At 43.8% G+C, this 22,115-nt stretch overlaps 1 protein-coding gene across 1 annotated transcript in view; it reads right to left on the reverse strand.

Moving 5' to 3' along the window:
- ryr2a (ryanodine receptor 2a (cardiac)) overlaps positions 1 to 22,115 on the reverse strand; it is an 806,696-nt gene that overhangs the window by 454,284 nt on the left and 330,297 nt on the right. The window contains exons 9-10 of the mRNA XM_041213076.1: positions 17,540 to 17,636; positions 3,280 to 3,354 (exon numbers count right to left, since the gene is read on the reverse strand). Of these exons, the coding sequence (XP_041069010.1) occupies positions 3,280 to 3,354; positions 17,540 to 17,636 (172 nt within the window). The remainder of the gene's footprint in view (positions 1 to 3,279; positions 3,355 to 17,539; positions 17,637 to 22,115) is intronic.

Here is a 22,115-nt window from a genome sequence, read left to right on the forward strand (position 1 = left end):
CCGATGACGTGCCTCTGGAGTTGTCCCCATTGCAGCAGCTGCAGGACAGGCGGCAGGAAGTGCGTTTGCATCTGGCAGGGTTGCATGAGGGAATGCTTCAGTTGCTCTCTGTGACAGAGGAGTCTAGGCAGAGTGCACATGAAGATTCCGCCCTCAGGACAGAGCATCAGGCTTCCTTCAATGAGAGATTGGCGACTCTCATAGAGAAGGGCTTCCACCAAATGGATCAAAATATGATTGGGTTACACTCTCACCTGCAAACCCTCACAGCGGTTCTGGCCACCGGTGGTGTTTTCCAATGTAGGAGATGTTCTGGAGACCAAGCACCAGCACTCAGTGCCCATGCACCTGCAGTGAGCAGGGAGGTAGATTTGGACCTCACATCAGCGCAGCAGCTGCCTGTCATCGCTGTGAGCTCCTCTCAGGGCACTCCAGATGAGGGCAGCAGCTCCTCCGCCCCTCTGCTAGTCAACGTTGCTTCCGTTGAGGGTGCGACAACTGGGGAGATGCCAGTTCAGGAGCTGACCACTCCCTCCCAGGTAGGGCCATCACAGGCTCCACTAGCCAGAGGATGCCCGCCAAGGTCATCTAGGCCAATAGGACAGCAGAGTCAGCAGGCTGTCTCACAAGCCACTCCGAGCGATGGGGCAGCACCTAGACGTAGCACCCAGAAACAAAATCATAAGGCACCTTAGGCACTCCCCGGGTATGTCACTGGTGATTTTGTGTTGCCCTTAGAATAGGGACCCCTTTTTGTAACATTGTCAAATAATCATGTGGGCTTTAATTATGGACAGAATGAAGTCCCACCCTTGTTACCATGGCTGAGCGTCTTTTCATTGAGGTGCTTTTTTCATTTTCGCATAATTATCATGAGCGTTAGAGTGGACATTGATGTTTCTGTACTAAGGCCGTATTTGCAGCTGATCAGGTGGAAGTGGTAGCACCTAATTGCCATGTGTGGAAGTTCCAGGCAATGCTGTTCCTGCTGATCCATGTGTGTGGAGCTAGCTGAAGGTTCTTTGGATTAAGTTGTCCCGGGTGTCCCTGACACATTGGTGTAAATGCAGGTCGTCGTTGTGGCCCTCACCATCGCCCTGTGCTTCCTCATCCTCTGAGCCACTGCTGGATTCATCATGTGCAGCCTCATCCAGTGCATCAAGTTCTTCATCGTCAATTCTATCCCCCCTTTTCAGTGCAAGATTGTGCAGGACGCAGCAGACTACCACAATCAGAGAGACACGATCTGGGGGGTACTGGAGTGCGCCCCCTGAGCGGTCCAGGCAACGGAAGCACATATTGAGAAGACCGATGGCTCTCTCCACCACAGCCCTTGTGGTGCCCTGGCTCCTATTGTAGCGCTGCTCAGCTTCTGTTCTTGGATGGCGTACTGGCGTCATGAACCACCTTCACAGGGGATAGCCCTTGTCACCCACCAGCCAACTATCCAGCCAAGCCGAAGCACTGAAGAGCCTTAGCACCTGAAAGCGTCTGAGGATGTAGGCATCATGGGAGCTGCCTGGGTACTTCGCACAGACTTATAGAATCTGCATCCTTTGATCGCACACTACCTGCATGTTCATGGAGTGGAAGCCCTTCCTGTTGACGAAGGCACCGGGCTCACCTGCTGGTGCCTAGATGGTCACATGTGCAGTCTATTGCATCCTGGACACGGGGGAAGCCAGCAATGGCCGCAAAGCCTCTGGCTCGCTGTGTCTGACTTGCTTGGTCGCAGCAGAAGTAGATAAAGGTGGATACCCATCTGAACAGAGCGTCTGTAACCTGCTTGACACAAGTGTGGACAGCTGATTGGGAGACACCGCAAAGATCACCCACCGAGCCCTGGAAGGAGCCAGATGTGTAGAAGTGGAGGGCAACTGTGAGCTTCAGAGCCACTGGCATGGGGTGTCCACCCACACAGTTAGGGGCGATCTCAGGGCCAATCATCTGACAGATATAGTCGACTGTCTCCCTTGACAGTCGGAGCCTCCTTCGGCACTGCACCTCAGTCATACTGAGGTAGCTGCTTCGCCGCCTGTATACCCTGGCAGCAGGATAGTGGCGTTATCTGCGGCCCCTTGCACCTTGGATAACCTCTTGGCCCTGCGCCCCTTGTGCCTACACCTGGACACCCAAAGGTGCCTCCCTTGGAGGCTGATTGTCCAGTCCTGGCCTCCTCCTGATTCTATTCTTCCCTTCCTCCTCAGGGGAGCTGGAGAGGTCAGAACCCATAGCCCCAGGCTAAACGGAGGCCTCCGGAAAGCTGCAAGGCCGAAAAAGAATGCTGGCTGCAGAATGCTTTCGCTTTACACAAAAACCTCTTGGACATCGATGAGAACTACTAACAATCACACAGGTATGTTTTAAACTTCGTGAAAAATATGAACAACCCTTCTGAGTCCACATATCCTGACATTGCAAAAGTTTTCTTAAATAATCTCCTACCCGCCATCCCGTTGGGCCCACACGCCGACCCGAAGTTCGCACGGGCCCCTCAAAATCATACACAATTGGCAAGTTAAGGGGCTTACCGAATCCTTCAATTAACGGCAGGCGAACTCATCGCGCCAGCCCACCGAAATATCGCAATGGCACAAGCTGACGTCGGCATGCTCACACGACATCAGCGTGTGTCATTTTACGCGCTGACTTGAGGGCTACACCTTCCACATGTCAGCCGGAAAATTCTGGCCACAGTGCAAGCAAGGCAACCTTGAACCCAAGGGACTGCTTAAGAGGGAAGGAGGACTCCAATACAATTTTGAGTAATCAATGGGCAGAATGTGAGCCATGTCCACTTCACCCATTGGTGTCCGGTATGGATCAGACTACGTAGTAATGCTTAAAAGGAACCTCTGCATGCCTCTCCAAACTCCAGTCTTTTAAAGATTTTTGAGAAGCATGAATGCATCACCCGGCTCCGCAAAAAATCTTCGCATTCACCAGCAACCCATCCACCAACCCCTCCTCACCTCTCCCATCCCCATCACGCACCCTGATTACCTAACCACCCTGCTTGGTGAGCTGCCTATGAATGATTTACTCATGGTTTGCAGTGATTTACTAATAAAACGTCAATAAACCCTGCCCTCAAATTGGCTTGGGTTTCACTTTACCCCGGTTTAAAATCAACCTCTATCACTTCCACAATGCCTTCGAACATTTTCAAAATGTCTTCAATTTTGATTAATCGCCATTTTAACTTTTCAGTTGAAAAGTACATTTAAATACATAATTTTTATTCAATGAAAGAAAAAGGTCATGAAGTTTGTCACTTACGCAACCCTCAGTGTCTCCAGCCTCCACAGGGATCGAGCATGAATAGACACTGCCCCACCTTCATAATGAACTGTCCTAGAAGGAAAATGGAAAGAGACACAATTGAACTATACCTTGGTTTTAATGTCGAAGTGTCCCATAACATTAACACATCTGAATTATTATTTACACATAAACACCAGAATGATTCAAAAACTCTACATCTCAAAATTGATAATGAAAGTTAAAGAATTAACTAATCTAAGACTGAAGTAGGAATAGGTTTTCCTTTACACAGAATAGAACTTTTGGGTCCTTTCAAGATTAAAAACGAATGTTAGCTGTCACGTAAGTAAAGATTTTGTTGGCTAATCTATTTAAAAACAATTTAGAGTAATGCTCCATATCAATAACAGGATAATCCAAAGTTAACAAAGGAGCAATAACAAAAGATCTAATCTCTCCCCAGTGTGTCAAAACACTTCTCAATTTTCCCATGATTTTTACTTTTGCTGTCCTTTGACTTCTTTGATTACCTAATGCAGCCCTGGAGTTTAAAAATTCATCTGGCCCCTAGCTGATTCTTGCTACTGATATTGGACAGAATACACAAATCTCCAAACAAGTCATCTATCCAACTGTTATATACTGTGGCAGGCGGTGAGGAAACCAACAAAAGGTAAAAACATACTTGACCTCATCCTCACCAACCTGCCTGTTTCAGATGCATCTATCCGTGACAGTATCAGCAGGTGTGACCACCGCACAGTCGTTGTGGAGATGAAGTCCCGCCTTCACACTGAGGATACGCTCCATTATGTTGTGTGGCACTACCACCGTGCTAAATGGGATAGTTTTCAAACAGATCTAGCAACTCAAGACTGGGCATCCATGAAGCTCTATGGGCCATCAGCAGCAACAAAATTGTACTGGAACTCAATTCGTAACCTCATGGCTTGGCATATACCCCACTCTACATTACCATCAAACCAGGGGATCAACCCTGGTTCGATGAAAAGTGCAGGAGGGCATGACAGGAGCAGCACCTGCCGTATCTAAAAATGAGGTGTCAACCTGATGAAGCTACAACAAAGGACTACTTGCATGTCAAACAGCATAAGCAGCAAATGATAGACAGAGCTAAGAGTTCCCACAACCAACGGATCAGATCTAAGTTCTGCAGTCCTGCCATATCCAGTTGTGAATGGTGGTGGACAATTAAACAACTCACTGGAGGAGGAGGAGGAGGAGGAGGCTCCACAAATGTCCCCATTCTCAATGATGGAGGAGCCCAGCAAAAGATAAGGCAGCCAATTACTGCCCCATAAGTCTTCTCTCGGTCATCAGTAAAATAATGGAAGGGGTCATCAACAGTTGTACCAAGCGGCATTTGCTTAGCAATAACCTACTCACTGATGCCTAGTTTGGGTTCCGCCAGGGCCACTCCACTCCTGACCTCGTTACAGCTTTGGTTCAAACATGGAAAAAAGAGCTGAACTCCCACGGTGAGGTGAGAGTGACGGCCCCTGACATCAAGGCAGCATTTGACCAGAGAGTGGCATCAATGAGCCCTAGCAAAACTGAAGTTAATGAGAATCAGGGGGAAAACTCTCTGCTGGTTGGAGTCAGACATAGCACAAAGGAAGATGGTTGTGGTTGTTGGAAGTCAGTCATCTCAGTTCCAGGACACCACTGCAGGAGTGTCCTAACCCCAACCATCTTCAGCTGCTTCATCAATGACCTTCCTTCCATCATGAGGTCAGAAGTGGGGATGTTTGCTGATGATTGCACAATGTTCAGCACCATTCGTAACTCCACAAATACTGAAATAGTCCATGCCCAAATGCAGCAAGACCTAGACTATATCCAGGCTTGGGCTGACAAGTCGCAAGTAACATTCGCGCCACACAAGAGAGAATCCAACCATCAGCCCCTGATGTTCAAAGGCATTACCATCACCGAATCACTCACTATCAATATCCTGGGGGTTACCATTGACCAGAAACCGAACTGGACTAGCCATATAAATACTGTGGTCAGGTCAGAAACTAGGAATCATACAATGATTAACTCACCTCCTGACTCCCCAAAACCTGTCCACCATCTACAAGGCACAATTCAGGAGTGTGATGGAATGCTCCACACTTGCCTGGATGAGTACAGCTCCCACAACACTCAAGAAGCTGGACACCATCCAGGACAAAGCAGCCCGCTTGATTGACACCACATCCAGAAATAATCACTCCCTCCACCACCGACGCGCAGTAGCAGCAGTGTGTACCATCTACAAGATGCACTATAGGAATTCACCAAGGCTCCTTCAAGAGCACCTTCCAAACCCACGACCACTACCATCTTGGTTGGACAAGGGTAGCAGATAGATGGGAATACCACCAACTTGATGTTCCCCTCTAAGTCACTCATCACCCTCACTTGGAAATATATCACCGTTCCTTCACTGGGTCAAAATCCTGGAACTCCCTTCTTAACAGCACTGTGGATGTACCTACACCACATGGACTGCAGCAGTTCAAGAAGGCAGCTCACCACCATCTTCTCAAGGGCAACTAGGGATGGACAACAAATGCTGGCCCAGCCAGCAAAGCCCACATGCCATAAATGAATAAAATAAAATAGTACATGGTCACACAACATCCCCCTAACGATTACTTTAACAAAATGCTCACAAATTTGAAATAAACAGGTTGATTTTTTTGTGTCAAATAGCAGACATATTCATTGTGTGTGCACTAAAACTGCCAGAAGGAACATGTGAGCTAAGGTGTATTTGAACATGAAGATTACCTTTGTTCTGTATTTCTAACAAGCTTGTATCACATTTAATGTTGACACATGGGAACACCACCACCTGGAAGTTCCCCTCCAATTCACTCACCATTCTGACTTGGAAATATATTGCCATTCCTTCACTGCCATTGGGTCAAAGTCCTGGAACTCCCTCCCTAACAGCACTGTAGGTGTACCTACATGACATGGACTGCAGCAGTTCAAGAAGGCAGCTCACCACCACCTTCTCAAGGGCAATTAGGAATGGACAATAGATGCTGGTCTAGCCAGCGATGCCCACATCCCATGAATGAACAAAATAAAAACATTCATGCATTAATTACATTTCCGCAGATAGAGACCAGAGGAACTCTTACCACTATAGCTCTGAAGAAGAGTGATATGGATGCGAAACGTTAATTCTGTTCTTTTCTCTCCACAGGTGCTGTTAGACCTGCTGAGTTTTTCCAGGATTTTCTGTTTTTGTTTCAGCTTTCCAGCATCTGCAGTATTTTGCTTTTATCTTACCACTAAACGCTGTATACATGATGTAGGAGTTTAATACGGAAAGAAGGATTGCTCCGGTTGATACATACATTGATATCATGAAAGGATTAGAGAGTAACTAAAGCAATCCCACCCCATCGCTGATAAAGACTCTCTGAGTAGCATTTTAGAAAATTAGCAAACATGACTGAAATTACTTTGTTCACTATTTTAACAAAATCCTTAGCTCATTTATTTTAAATGGATTTTTTCTTTTGTTACAACACACAACAGAAAGCTCGGCCAATTTGCTAAAATAATGAACATTGGGATGTTTTGATTTAATTGCTAAAAATTATGTAAGAAGTAGGACATTTCTATTTCAATTTCCCAACTAAATATTACAGCATCTAGAGTGAAAATGTTGTTGCATTGTCTGAAGCACGTATAAACACCATTGCACCATGCACTGAGTACCTTTATTGTGCCGAGGTGTCCCTTCAGTGTTCTAGATGACCTATTTCTATCAACCAGCTTCACATATTGATTCAAAGTAGGTCTATGTAAAATACTTTTACCCTGTATCAAATGTTCAGTTGACTTTAAAGCAAAGTCATCTTCACTTTGGACGTCAGCAAGCTGAACTGGATTTTCCTCCAGGGCTTGAGTATTTTAGGTATTGCTATATTTTTTCATCAATACTCCGCAATCCAAAAGTCTGCTTGTCACCCCTCTGCTCACTGACCTACTTTCAATCCTGGTCCAGTAGCACCATGGTTTTAAAATTCAAATCCCTTCATGGCCTTGGCCTTACCTATCTCCACAAACACCTCCATCCTTCCAATAATACTGCATTCCTCCAACTCTGTATCTTTGCACCCTCTACTTCCGTTGTCCACCACTGTGGCCATATAAACTGCCTGACACGATACTTTCAATCGCTCTATGACTTTCTCAATCAAAGAGCTCACTTTACAATCTTTCCCCCTCTCTCTCCCCAAGCCAGGTTTGTGCTTCCTGAACTAACAGAGGTCCTTAAAATTATGAAAGGTTTTTATATCCAGAGAGAACGTTTCCACTTCAGGAAGAGCATAACTAGAGGCCGTCAGCACAGGCTAGTCACATAGAAATTAAATGTAGAATGAATGGTGAGAATGTGGAACTTGCTACCACTGGGATTAATGAAGTGAATGAAGGAGATGCATTTAAGGGGAAGCTACACAAGCACATAGAGGAGAAGGAAATAGAGAATTATGATGATAGGTTTAGATGAAGAAAGACGGGAGGAGGCTTGAGTGGAGATTAGCACAGGCATGGATTGGTTGGACCGACTGGTCTGTTCTATGTCCTATATCCTACATACCTTTTTTATTTATTCTTTCATTTATTGTCTATCCTCAATTGCCCTTGAGAAGGTGGTGGTGAGCCGCCTTCTTGAACTGCTGCAGTCCATGTGGTGTAGGTACAGAATTTTGACCAAGTGGCAGTGAAGGAACAGCGATATTTTTCCAAGTCAGGATGGTGTATGGCTTGGAGGGGAACTTGCAGATGCTGGAGCTCCCATTCATCTGCTGCCCTTGTCCTTCCGCGTGGTAGAGGTCACAGGTTTGGAAGTTGCCGTCGAAGGAGCATTGGTGAGTTACTGCACCTTGTAAATGGTACACACTGCCGCCACTGTGTATCGGTAGTGGAGGGAATGAATGTTAAGGGTGTGGGTAAGGGTGCCATTCAACTCTTGCTTCTAACTCAGCAGGCCATGGGCTAAAGTTTTTCTGCAGATTTACGCACATAGGTTGAGAAGTTGGACATGTGCACAAAACATAAAAAATATATACCTATACATTTAAAATACAAAATACTGAGTTCCAATTATCCTTTGCGTTGGAGCCATTATTTATAAACCATATACTTGATAACCAACCACAGGCACATATAATGGGTTAATACACATACTTCTTGTAAATAGTACTTACTCCATGACTAATATAGTAGTGACATACTAATGAATAATGGGTGTGCCAGCAGGGTTCTGAACAGTGAAGCACAATTTATTCAATCAGATCCTATTTCTGTCTGAAGCTTCACAGCTCCCAGACAAGGGGGCAGGCAGATAAAGCCAGTTCCTGTTTGATGAAAGACACTTTTAAGCTGATATGGAGCCATCAACAGTAGACAGTAGTTTTCCAGCCATCAGTACAATAAAGCTGGGGAACTCCACAGACCTGCCTGCCATTATAAAAGACCCACATATTTATGAACCTGAAAGATGCCATCAATACTCAAGTCATGATCTGGAAGAGTGGTAGGAACAAAAATAAAGGAGAACGTTACATAAAATCCACAAATTTCCAATTGAGAGCAGCTTTCTTACAGCTCTTGTCATAATTTAAAAAGATGGTTTCATTTTCTTAACCCATCTTACACTACCTCCTATACCTAGCTATATACTCACACTATTACATTACCAGATGTGTGCATCAGCATAATAATATATATACAAATTCTTGGTATCAAAGAAATCATTCCAATCCAATGTCCAGGTTTAAGTGTCCAATTTTTCTTTGAGCTTTAAACTCTCAACAATGCATCTGCAATTAGATTTGCTCATCCAGCTACATGTATAATCTATAGATTAAATGGTTGTAATAATAAACTCCATCTGAACAACCTTGCACTTCTGTCTCAAAATTTGTACAGGAACTTTAGAGGATTGTGGTCTGTATAAACAATTGTTTCTGACGAATTGTTTGCAACATAAATCTCGAAATGCAGCAACGCTAACACCAGACCCAGAGTCTCCTTTTTGATCACTGAATATCTTGTCAGTTGTACATTCAACTTCCGCGAAAAATAGCCTATCGGTTTATTAATCCTAGTTTTATCTTCTTGCAACAGTACGGCCGCAATGCCTATATCGCATAGGTCAATGGCCAACTTAAACTGCTTGACACAATTGGATACTGCCAAAACTGGTGTCATTGTCAACAAAGCTTTCAAATTGTCAAATGCCTTCTGACACTCCAGTGTCCATTGAAACTTCTTGTTCTTTTTCAATAGTTCAGTCAATGGAACAACTACACTGCTAAAATTTGGTACAAGTTTCTGGTAAAACCCACTCGTGCCCAGAAATCTCAAGACTTCTCATTTTGTTGTAGGCATGGGGAAATCCACAATAAAAGCTTTGGCTTTCACATCTCTTGGAGCCACTTTACCACGTCCAATGGTATGGCCTAGAAATGTAACTTACGCTTTTGCAAATTCACTTTTAGCCAAGATCATCAGCAAATTAGCTCCTTATAGTCAATTAAATAATTCTTCCAAATGTTGTAAATGATCCTCCCATGTTTCTCTGAAAACTATTAAGTCATCAATAAAAACAGCACAATTGCTCAGTCCTGCAAATTACTTTGGTTGTCAGTCTTTGAAATGTTGCAAGTGCATTTTTCACACCAAGTGGCATGACTTTAAACTAATATAGTCCATCTGATGTCACAAAAGCCAATATCTCCTTTGCTCCCTCCGATAACAGTACTTGCCAATATCCTCTCAGCAAGTCAGTCTTTGTGATAAACTTCGACTGTCTCACTTTCTCAATGCAATCTCCCAACCATGATATAGGATATGAATCCACTTTTGTCACTGCATTCACCTTTTTATAGTCCACACACAGGCTTTGTGTTCCATCCGGTTTCAGTACCAACACAATAGGCGAACTCCAGTTACTGCAACTAGACTCAAAGATGTCATTTTGAAGCATGTTTTCAATTTCTTTCTGTACTTGTGATAACTTCACTGGATTTAATCTATGATAACATTGTCTTATCGAAGATGAAACTTCTACACTCACATCACGTGTAGCTAAATTTGTCCTCCCCAGCTTATTCCCACAATAGCCTTGTGTGATTGCAATAGCTTTTCCAAATTACCTTGACACTTGCCTGGAAGGTAACTCAACATTTCATTTAAATTTTCAAGTACCCCCTCATTATCCAATTTGATTAGAGGAAAATCAATTTCAGAATCCTTCATATCTACCTGTTTCTCCTTATCTACCACCACCAATATCTCCTTTTGATCTTCTTCCCTGTCAAAGTTCTTTTTAAGCATATTTATGTGACACACCGTCTGCTTCTTTCTTCTATCTGGAGTATTTAATAAATAATTTACTTCGCTCAGTTTCTTTTCAACCCTGTAAGGCCCACTAAACCTTGCCTTAAATGAGTCACCAGTACTTGTAACAGAACTAACGCTTTTTCCCAGCAATAAAGTACGAGCTGTGGCTCTCCTATCCGCTTTCACTTTCATCACTTGCTGTGATATCTTTAAATGTTCCCTAGCTAACTCACATGCTCTGTCCAATCTTTCTCTGAAGTTTGATACATAATCCAGGAGAGGAGTCTCTGAATTTTGACCCAACAATTTCTCATGAAGCAATTTTAGTTGTTCCCTTACCTCATGACCATAGACTAATTCAAAAGGACTAAATCCAATCAATGCATTAGGAGCATCCCATTAGCAAATAACAAGAATGGAATATCTCCATCCCAATCCTGTTGATAGTCCTGACTATATGCCCTCAACATAGTTTTTAATGTTTGATGCCATCTTTTCAAATCCCTTGTGATTCAGGATAGTAAACTTAAACTGTTTTATCCCCAAACAATTCATTACTTCCTTAAACAGCTATGACATGAACTTTGAACCCTGATCTGATTGTATTTCTTTTGGTAAACTATACCTTGAAAAAAATTTAGTCAACTCTTCCACAATTCTCTTTATTGTCATATTTCTCAAAGGCATCACTTCTGTAAACCCTGTAGACACATCCTTACTATTGTCAGTAAGTACTGATTTCCACTTTTAGTCTTAGGGAGGGGGTCCTACACAATCAATCATGACTGTAGTAAAAGGTTCTTCAAATGCTTGAATTGGAATTAAAGGCGCTGTCTTAATCACTGCTTGTGATTTCGCTATCACCTGACATGTTCTACAGAATTTGACTATATCTCTATGCAATCATGGCCAATAAAAATGTTTTTGTATTTTTGCCTGTCTTTCTAATTCCTAAATGTCCCCCTGTTGGAATTTCATAAGCTATTCTCAGGATCTCATATCTATATCCAAATGGTATAACAATCTGATTTATGTCCCTCTATCTTTCAGCTGCTAAAACATGATAAGGCCACCACTTTCTCATTAACACGTTACCTTTAAGGTAATAACATTCTGGAATACATTCTGCCTGTTTGAGTTCAGTAAATAATAGTGAATAGGAAACTCCAGTATTTACTTATGGCTTAAGTATGTAGATATGTTCAGCTGCATTCTTTGTCTCTTGTTGAGTGTATGGGGGAGGCAATCTTCAACTGTCGACTGTCCCATTAACAAGGTAACCAACAGCTGATGATGGCAAGGAAACAGCAGCCACCCCTTGGTCAATTCAAGGCTTGCCTGATGTGATTTTCTAGCAAGCCTGTAAATGGTGAAAAGCAAACCTGCCCAAGACTGGCAAGGGGGTGTGCACATTTGCAAATCAGCATTGTGGAGCTCTGCTTACGGTTTTCAAGTACAGGTGGGACAGCTTCCACCCACCTGTGCCAAGCTGTAAGCAGCTAAACTAGTGACCCTTATAAGGACTGCTGAAGGCCAGTCCAAAGCAGCTTGGAAGACTTTTAGAGGAAACTTTTGCAGGGTCAAGCGACCACTGAGATAGGGTGTCTGCTGGACAGGCTCCCTACCATTCCAACCTCCAGAATCCCCTCCAGTGTGTCTCCTGTCTCCATCTTTTACTGCTGACTTACAACTTGCCTTACTCTTGGTGCTGCCATGTTTCCTACCTTGCCCCCAGCCCAAATGCCTCTTTGGTGAGCTTCTAGTTAACACTCATTAAGAGCCAGACAGGAGTCCAGAAAATGGTTTAGAGGATGCATCGTTGGCTTTACATCTGTTCTGGGCAAAAGTGTGAGATCCACGCTCCCCATCCCAACATTTTTAGGTTACTGCTGTGATATGTGTCTGTCCCTAGATGATAAAAAATTAGATGTGAATTCTGTCAACTCTTTCCGTTTAATGAGTCAGTGAATGTGCTACTCTTCATTTCTCCTCCATTTTTGGGAAGCATCTCACTTCAGCAAGATGACCTACCCTCCTTCTTGACAGCCCAGTCAAATATCAGAGTTCACCATTTGGTGGCATAGTAGTATTGTCACTGGACTTGTATTCCTGAGACCCGAGGTAATGCTATGGGTTCAAATCCCACCATGGCAGATGGTGAAATTTGAATTCAACAAAAACCTGAAATTAAAAGTCTGATGATGACCATGAAACCATTGTCAATTGTTATAAAAACTCATCTTGTTCACTAATGTCCTTCAAGGAAGGAAATCTGCCGTCCCTACCTGGTCTGGCCTACATCTTCTAGACCCACAGCAATATGGTTGAGTCTTAAATGCCTTCTGAACAAGGGCAATTAGGGATGGGCAATAAATGCTGGTCTAGCCAGTGAAGCCCACATCCTATGAACAAATAAAAAAAATGCCACCTCTAATCGTTTACTTCAGTGAAAGGGAGAAAAACTTCCATTTATAGAGTGAAGATATCCCAAAGCAAATTAGAGCCACCAAAAATTACATTGTTGAATTATCATGTAGGTAAACATGACAGCTTGGTTGTGGACAGCAAGATCCCACAAACTGCAAGTGAGATAAATGTCCACTTATTACCTTAACACACACAACTTATTGCCACAACAAGCCAAACAAAATGCATTTCTTACCACTAAAGGCATCATAAGCAGCTTCTCAAAGGGTGTGATTTCTCACAAAGTCACTGGAAAGGTATTCTGTGCAAATCAGTGATGCAAATTGTACCACATTACAGATCTTTGCTGGAAACATGCAATCTAGTCGTCAAAGAAAAGGTTAATTAAAAAAAGAACTATAATGCTAGCATTTTTCAGCAATTTGTCTGCAATAGTAGGGCAGCGTGATAATCTGCTGGTGTAACACCATGGTGCAGTGCATAGAAATGCATTGCAGTTGCAACAGAGAAATAGGCTATTTGGCCCAACCACTCCATGTTGGTGTTTCCCTTCCATACCAGCAAACAGTCTGACAGAACTACAAAATGGGGAATCCAAAGCTTGGGGTCATAAACACAAGATAGTCACTGATAAATCCATTAAGAAAATCAGAGCCCATTATAACCCAGTTAGAATGCAAAACTTGTTACCGCATGGATTAAACTGAATGGCACAGATGCATTTAAGAGTAAGTCGATAAACACACAAAGGGGAATAGAGGATATTTTGACAGGGTTAGATGAAATAAGGTGAGGAGCTGGTATTGAGCATAAACACTAACACAGACCAGATGGGCTGAATGGCCAGTTTCTGTGCCATGAATTCTATGTAATTCTGTGTAAAAACATAAAGGAAGCATGACTGTTTGGCTATAGAGGAGTAGCTCATTCATTTCACCACCAGAGGTGAAAAATCAAAGCAAAAACATAGGACTGAATGTTTGAAGACTGCCTTTAAAGATTTTATAAGATTGGGACCAAAAGCAGGTGCAGACACTGCTAGTGATGCCTGGTCGCCCCACTGTGCCATCTAACTGGAGGCAGCCAATAAGAGGCCGCCTCCGGGAGCACTGTCAAATAAGGATGACAGGCAGAATGAACAGCTAACTAGCCCAATGGGGGGACCCACAGTGATGCCCTATTGGGAGCCCTACCAGTGGGCGCTGCTGTGGCAGGCACCTCAGAAGATACAAGAAATTATTAAAATTATTTGTGGCCACAGCTACCAGGATAAGATTGTGAAGGGGGACCTGTTGTGAAACTGGTGCAGAAAAGGATCGAGGGAAAAGGGATAAAGGAGGCTTTGTTTGTCACCTGGCCTGCCACCTGCCAGGTTTCACCTGCAGAGTGGGGTCTGTCACTGCTGGTACCAGCGGCCTCCCCAATCTGGCCCTAAGTGACCAGTTCATCACAACTAATAGGCTACCAGTCACTGCTGGGCATGTCACCACTCCCATTCCTTACCCACCTCCAGCAAGGTTGCACGTTGGCAGGAACCATTTCCCATCGACCTAAGGGCGACCTTTCGGATTTCCCTCCCGGTCCTGCATCCATCCCAGCGAACACAGGTCTCATAAAATTCCACCGATTAATACTATCTCTCGGCACCAATCACCATTTATTTGAGCATGAACAGGGTGACTGTTTAGAGTCCACTGTTACACCATAAGATAATCCCCTGCCATCATAAATGGTGATATCTGATAAAACTCCATGGCACCACGTTCAGAATTCCTAACAGTATTCTCAACTCACTGAACATTTGATCAGTAAGCTAAATAAATAACCACAAGTGGATTTGTAACAATGAGCGAAGCACAAATTCTGTGTGTGAATTCTATTTAAATTCCACTTAAACCAATCTCGTTAAAATTGAATCAGCTTTTTTCCCCATCTTCTTAATTTGCTTCTAATCACCAGTATAGTCTGCTTTTATTGGATAGTAATAACTTGCTGACTAGTTTGTGTTGTTGCACACAAAGATGAACATGTTTGAACAAGGACACATTAATCCTTGGCTTGTTATGTACTTCTCTTCGAAATTTCCTTACTGTATATCTTATTTGATTCAAAAGGGATCTAAAAGGCAAAACCCACAGTAATCATATTCCTTGTTGCTTCATCAAGAGTTCAAGATGTACTTTGATAATAGAAGGTGGTATGCAGTGCATAATTATATGCTAACTAGGAAGAATAGCGAGCCAGGAAAACAGATCGAATTGAATCATAACACTAAATTAAAAGTCTGAATTAGCAATGTAATATATGCTGCAGTGAACTCTTGAGAATCCCTACAATCTGGATCATCCTAGAACCAGCTGGATAATTAATTAAATGAGTAAGAAAACCCACAAGGGTGACATTTACAGAGCCCACCTGATTCTGATCTACTTCACTTCAAGGGTGCTTCACCCCAACATAATGATGATGACCCCAGTCCCCTGTTCAGTTCACACAGCTTCTCATCTCTTTTTCACGTAATGGGCAATCCCTGAAGACAAAAGGGATCTGTTGTAAACATTGTCAGCCCTCATCTAAGTTTATTGTTTGCTGAGGCTCAGTGGGTTGCACCAGGTTGTGGATTCACAGACCCGCTCCGGAGATTTGAACACAAAATCTAGCCCATGCAGTACAAGGCAATCTCGATGTTGGAGCAGGAAGAAGCTTTCAGTTAACTTAATCTTGCCTCTTTTGTTTTTCCTCTCTAGTTTTTGTTTCTAAGCTAATAGACACACAGGGAGACAGGGATAAAGTATAATAGTCCTGCATTACATCTATTCCTGTCTCAATTTCTTAAGTATAAATTGCCAGTTAACCACATTGAATTCTGTCTGGTTGCTTGAATTTGACATTAAAAGGCGGAAAGCATGTAATTAAAATTTAATGTCAGGTCTTCAAACTGTTAATGAAGACTGCAACCTGGAATAGGTTATTTAAAACCTTTATACAACATATCACACGTGGATCCTGATGTAACATGTAAAGTATGAGTCTACACATTTAGCACTTTTGCTAACTGCCTTCATTCCCCTTACTTAACAAGCTAAACTTCCCCAAAGGTGCTTCCTGTCACCCACCCCCAGTTTACCAGATACCAAGAATTGGACGCAGGTACCCCTGCTCAATTCTCTCAGCCCCCACCCCCTGCCACCACCATCATGTCTGTTCCTGCAAAGTTCAGTCCACATTGAGAGTTGCGAATCTCCAAAAGTTGTTGGTCAATTTGAGCTGCTCTGCCATTTGTCTCAAACAATCATCATCCAGCCGTTCGCTTTATTTTTAAGAATTTGCTAGATTTTCACATTTATGGCCCATTAAATTCACTGCAGAAAGTTGGGGCTCATAATTAATAAGGTGATAAATGTTAATGCAATAAGTAAATATTTGTGAGAGATTTTAAAATTGTTAAATTTTAAATGTTTAATTTGTTTTCTTAGTTTCCTATTCTGTCTCTTTTCCCTCTTTTTTGATCTAAGTTTTCTTTCCTTCTCTTTCTACACATGATTTGACTCTATTTCACCTGTTTCTCCATCATTTCGCTCTTTCGTAGTCTTTAAATCTCGTTAGTTAAGGATATTCACTGTTGGTCCTGGCATTAACTAAGTTCCCTGAAGTCCCTTTGCCCTCATCATGCCATGATCAGCTCTCTCTTCCAACAAGATATAATGGAAAACATTTTCATGCTGAAGTGTGCAGGATAAAGTCTAACAAATGACACACGCCACAGAATGCCCAATCTAGCAAGATTGCCCCAATGTAAACACTGTTATTGATGCCACAAGTTCTTGTACGATTTTGAGTTTTATTCACTTATATTTTTGAGCAGGTTAGAATTGCTCCTCCTGGCCATAGCTGGGGCGGCCCCAGTCATGGGCTTCCCCTCTTCCCCAATCACAGACTTGGTGACCCTCTGGTTAGTAAGTAACTGCATTACCAGGAGCTCTTTCTGTCGATCCCCAGCGGTGGCTGACCTCCCACCAATTTTAGTTCCCACTCACCGGCAGCAACATCATTCTGTGGGTCAAGCATCCTCAACTACTCTACTTGTTCCAGCTCTTGGTCACTGTCTGTGTAGGTCACTGTCTGTGTAGGGAAACACTTCCTGATGTCAATACTAAATGTCCTTTTTACAGCTGTGTACCTGTGCCATCTTATTCTGGAAAAAAATTGTTTCTTTCCTGTTAACAACAGAAGTATATTGTGATGTAAAGCTACTATAGCTTCATCAACACAACAACAACCTGCACTATTGTAGCACCTTCAATGTAGTCAAACTCATGCACAAAGCAACATTGAAATCTTTTGATATATGTCGATAGCTCCTTGCAAACAGCCCACGGCACTGCACCATTCCAACTTGGTTAAACAACATGATCTTTCAGTTTCCCACACAACTCCATTGGGTGATTACTTTGTCCATCTTAATTACCTGCGCTGTTCTTCTCCATGCTCTCCTGAAGGTACAGTCAGACATTCGTCCATGTGTCCATGCAGTAATCTCAGCACATCCCCTCCCTTTAGATATCCTAACAGAAGATAAGTTTTTTATTAACTCTCAATATGCAATGTTCTGAATTAATATACTGTTTTTTGAACAACAGAACAAAAACAAGCAGGCAGCTACCAGAATTGTACACTTGGAGTTATGCAGTTCCAATTTTGTAAGTTCTGCAAGCACCTCAGTTGATGTGGTTGAGCAACAGGATGGTATCCTTGCAGTGCGAAAACACTTTCCTTTTACCTTCACACTCCTTAATGGTGGCCATAAAACCCACAAGAGGCAGTTGTGTATCTACCTTGCAAGGTGCTGACCCATCTGCTCAACACATTTGTCTCCCTTAGACAGCTGCAGAATGAGCTGGTGGTGGAAAGGAGCCATGCTTCAGCACAGAGGCTGCAGTGCAAGCTGTAAGTGTAGGATTATCCCACTGGTTTATAAGGAGATAAAGACTATCTCTAATTATTTCAGTATAGGGAGAATGAGAGATTATGTGGCTCCCAATACAGATTTGCTCTCTCCCTCGAGCTGGAAGGAGCTGGAAGATGATGACACACACCTTAGAGGAGGGGGTTTAATTTACACAGCCCTGATTTCTCCTCTCACCGCCCATCCTCAAACAGAAAGGTGTTTCTGATGTTTGATTTCCCCCTTTATATCTGGTGGCATATTTTCCCAACCCCGCAGTTTTGGTGTGATCCAATTCTCCATTAATAACCCCACAGCAAACTCGAGATAGGGTGAACTAATAGGGCTAGTTTATTTGCACACACTCAAACGCAAGAGGAGAATTGCAACATGGCCTCCTTTATAATTCATATAATAAAGGTGTGATAGAGAATAGAAAAAGGTACAGGGCAAAGACCACAGACAAAATAAGAATTATTGTTTCACATGAGATCAGAGTCCAGAATCAAGGTCCAATGGTGTATTCTTTCACAGAGTTGGCAAGTAGAAGATGGATGCTGGATAATCCACTTTTCCATTCCACTATCCACAATAGGATAGGCACATTGAGATGAATTAGTCTTGAAGATGTTGGTGCAGAAGTTCAGAAGTTCCACTGAAACAGTGTAGATGAGGGGCCAAGCAATTTCAAACTGGATAGAGCTCTGGTTCTGCTGTTGCTTGACTGATGGAAGTTGGCAGACTACCTTTGTAGCTCCATAAGGCAACAGGTTCTCCCAGCTAGTGGAGGGTGGGCAGTGGTGTGGGGGGGACTGTTGGGGGGGGGGGGGGGGGTCATGTGATTAGGCTCCCACTCCTCCGCTTTGGTTTAGCCAAAGGATGTATATTCTTTTGTCTAGATCCTTGACATGGTTAATCTTTCAACCATTAATAATTTCAAAGGAGATTTCAAGGTTCTTTGTCCTATCAGACAGACAGGCCAGCATTTTCTGTTCTGCATGAGGGGGTGGGCCCTACACACTGACGTGTAAAATGACGTGCAGTGACATCCGGCATGCGTCCCGATGTCACCGCGCGTCATTCTGATTTTTAGTTCGGCGGGCACACAGCCAACTCTGGTTAAGGCCATTGACAAACCAATTAGCCCAATTGAGAAAGCTGCCTATCCAACCTTCATGTTGGGGGGCAGGCGAAGAGCCCAAGCGGCCTTCGCATTTTTCATGAAACCTTATCCACGGGCAGGATGAGGTTTCATGAAGGTTTTACTAATTAAATATAATTTTTTATGAAAATTCATAAACATGCCCCAGCTCATGTGACACTGTCACATGAGGGAACACGTCTGAATAATCTTATTTTTCTATTTTTTCCAACTTTAACACTGAACTTAATCTCCCTGAGGCAGCTCTGTGCCTCAGGGAGATTTCTGCATTCTTTCACACCCGACTCTCCCTCCTCCTCCAGCCTGCAAAGTTAGTACCTTAACTGGCCCACCCATGTAAAATGGCAGCACACAGCCGAACGCAGGTAGCAATTGGCTCCGCGCCCGCCCGTGCCCACTTCTGACCAGCACGCCCGGCGGGGAGAAAATTCTCCCCATAGTCTCCATTGGCTAGGTCTGGCCTTAGGGATGTGAATGGCCTTTGTACAATTCCTTTGGAATTCAGTCTCTGTAAACACAGGGTTGTTAGCACCTCTTCAGGGATAATGAGATTGTAGCTGTTTTGAATACCTGAAAGTTGCTACTGATTGAATCATAATCAGCAATGGCTTCAGTCATTCAATCCGATTTTAAAGATTTTGGAAATTAGCCATGCTGATGTATACTGGGCCGCAACCTCTGACTAGTGTCAGAAAGCGCTGGCCCGCAGAAATTAGAAGAAATAAACACCTACTTACCTGACTTGAAAATAATGATGACACTTCCATTTGCCGGAGCTGCTAGGAGCCAGCATCGAAAGACTCTTCGCAGGCCCCAGTGAAGTCTAGGTCCAGTGTATTCAAGGAGGCCCTCTTTCTTAGAGCTCTAGCTGCTATAAAGCAAGTAAGTTCAAAGGGCGAGGGAGAAGGTGAGTGTCTAAGGCGAGCGCATAGGGAGTCCAGATGGTTGGAAGTGGTCCAGGGGGGCGGGTGGTACAGGGGGGTGGAGGGTGTGGTCCTGGGGGGTTGGGATAGGGGAGGTAGCCGGGGGAAGGTTGAGGGATTGGTTGATCAAGAGGCCTTGTGGTGGTTGGGGGGTGGGGGGGTGGTGTGTGTGTGTGTGTGTGCGTGTGTGTGTCCGAGGTTGCGGAGGGTTGGGGATGTCCGCAGTCGGGTGGGGGGGGCGGGGAGGGGGGGGTGTGATGGGGGATCTGAGGTCATGGGGAGGGGATTATGGATGTAAGAGGCGAGGGGGGTTGGTCTGAGGTGCGGGGGGATTGGGGGGTCCGAGATCAGGGGTGGGTTGGGAGAGTCCAAGGTCGGAGTGGGGGGTGGTGTCCAAGGTCGGTGGGGGATGTCGAAGGTCAGGGGAACCCTGTGGGGTCAGTTTGAGTCTTTACAATAGTTACTCAGAAGAGTTTTAATTCCTCTAACTTTTTCTGGGCAACTATTGGTATAATCCCGGCAGAACCGGTTTGCGATTTAAACCACATTTTCGGATGGTTCCCAGCACAATTGTCCAGAGGAATTGTGCACTTCTTGGCAATCGCCCATGCAAACCTTTACCTGGGAACTTCCCAATGAAATTCCCCAGCGCATCTTTGGGGTAACCCCCAAATCTGACGCTGGGGAGCGTGCAAGTTATGGGCCATTATAAAAATATAGTGTGAGGTCTCAGCTCCTGGACCAATGACTGTAACTTCTTTGAAAATTAAATTGTAAATTTTATCTTCTGAAGGGACATAAGGACATTCCAGGTGGTAGGATACACATTGAGATGGGTAGTAAAGATAATGGTGATTATGTACAGCGTGTTGTTAATGGGGATATTATGTTAGAAAGGAGACCAGAAGTCTATTAATGCAGTGTCACAAATGCAGCTTTTAAATGAAAGCCTTGTCAATCAGTGATTGACGTGGATGTCTTTCTGGCTGCTATCAGCCTCATCCACTTCACTTTCCTCTCCATCCTCCTTTTCTTTCTCTACTGAAGCGGAGTTCTCTGCACGAAGAGCGTTTCCTCTCTTTGCAAAATTATACAGGATGCAGCTGATCATTTTTAAACCTCTGTAGAATTGCACCCGCCTGACCTCTACAGACAACTGGATCACTATTTCAGCATGCCGACTGCACGGGTAGTTGTTAGTCTTATGAAAATCCTTTCAGCCTCTATTCAGTAATTCCCCAATTATTCAAAGTCAGCTTTCCTTGAAATAGTGCTAGCACAGTGGGTGGGAGGGGGGTGGTGGGAGCAAAGTAAAGACACTGAGGCTGCTAGCAGAGTGTGCTCTGATATCACTGGCACTTTGATGGGATATTGATGGCCTGTTATGCCACGGGGTTACTACTTGAGACCTTTTCTGAGTATATCATTGTCCCTGCACATTAGGGAAGCCTGTGTGTCTCTCTCTCATGCTGATTCCTCCTTTCCATAGGGAGATAGACAAAAGTTTCCCATTCGGCTAACAAGACTTCTGTGACACACTTGGAGCATTGGAAAACCGTAGTCGGATTAATTGTGGCAAATGTCACGAGAATGGCTTGAAAGAATCTGGGTGCAATTATTTCATGATGCAGCGGCTTTTATAGCATTGAGCAGCCTTTCACCCTTTGGTAGATCTTATCTGCAGATTGGGGTTCAGAAATGGCATAACTCTACTATGCCCTCATCTAACGAAGCCTGTGGATCTGGAAAGGTATTCCTGGGGTGATTCCTTACGGGAGTTTGGTGCCTGAGGTGAGAGTTCACCTGCTCCTCTTTCCTCTGCCTGAACTTCTCTTGCTCCTCCAAATCCATGAGACTCATTGGCAGGCAGCACAGAACACCAAAGTCGACCAATATGCTCTGAACTCAGATTTGCAATGATGGCTAGAAGTCACTGCAAGAGGACTCACACATTGAAAAATATCAAGTGGAAGAAATTAATACATAAGCAATAAAGCAGAAACCACCATTTGGG

The sequence above is a fragment of the Carcharodon carcharias genome, chromosome 2 (assembly GCF_017639515.1).
Source record: "Carcharodon carcharias isolate sCarCar2 chromosome 2, sCarCar2.pri, whole genome shotgun sequence".
NCBI classification, from domain to species: domain Eukaryota; kingdom Metazoa; phylum Chordata; class Chondrichthyes; order Lamniformes; family Lamnidae; genus Carcharodon; species Carcharodon carcharias.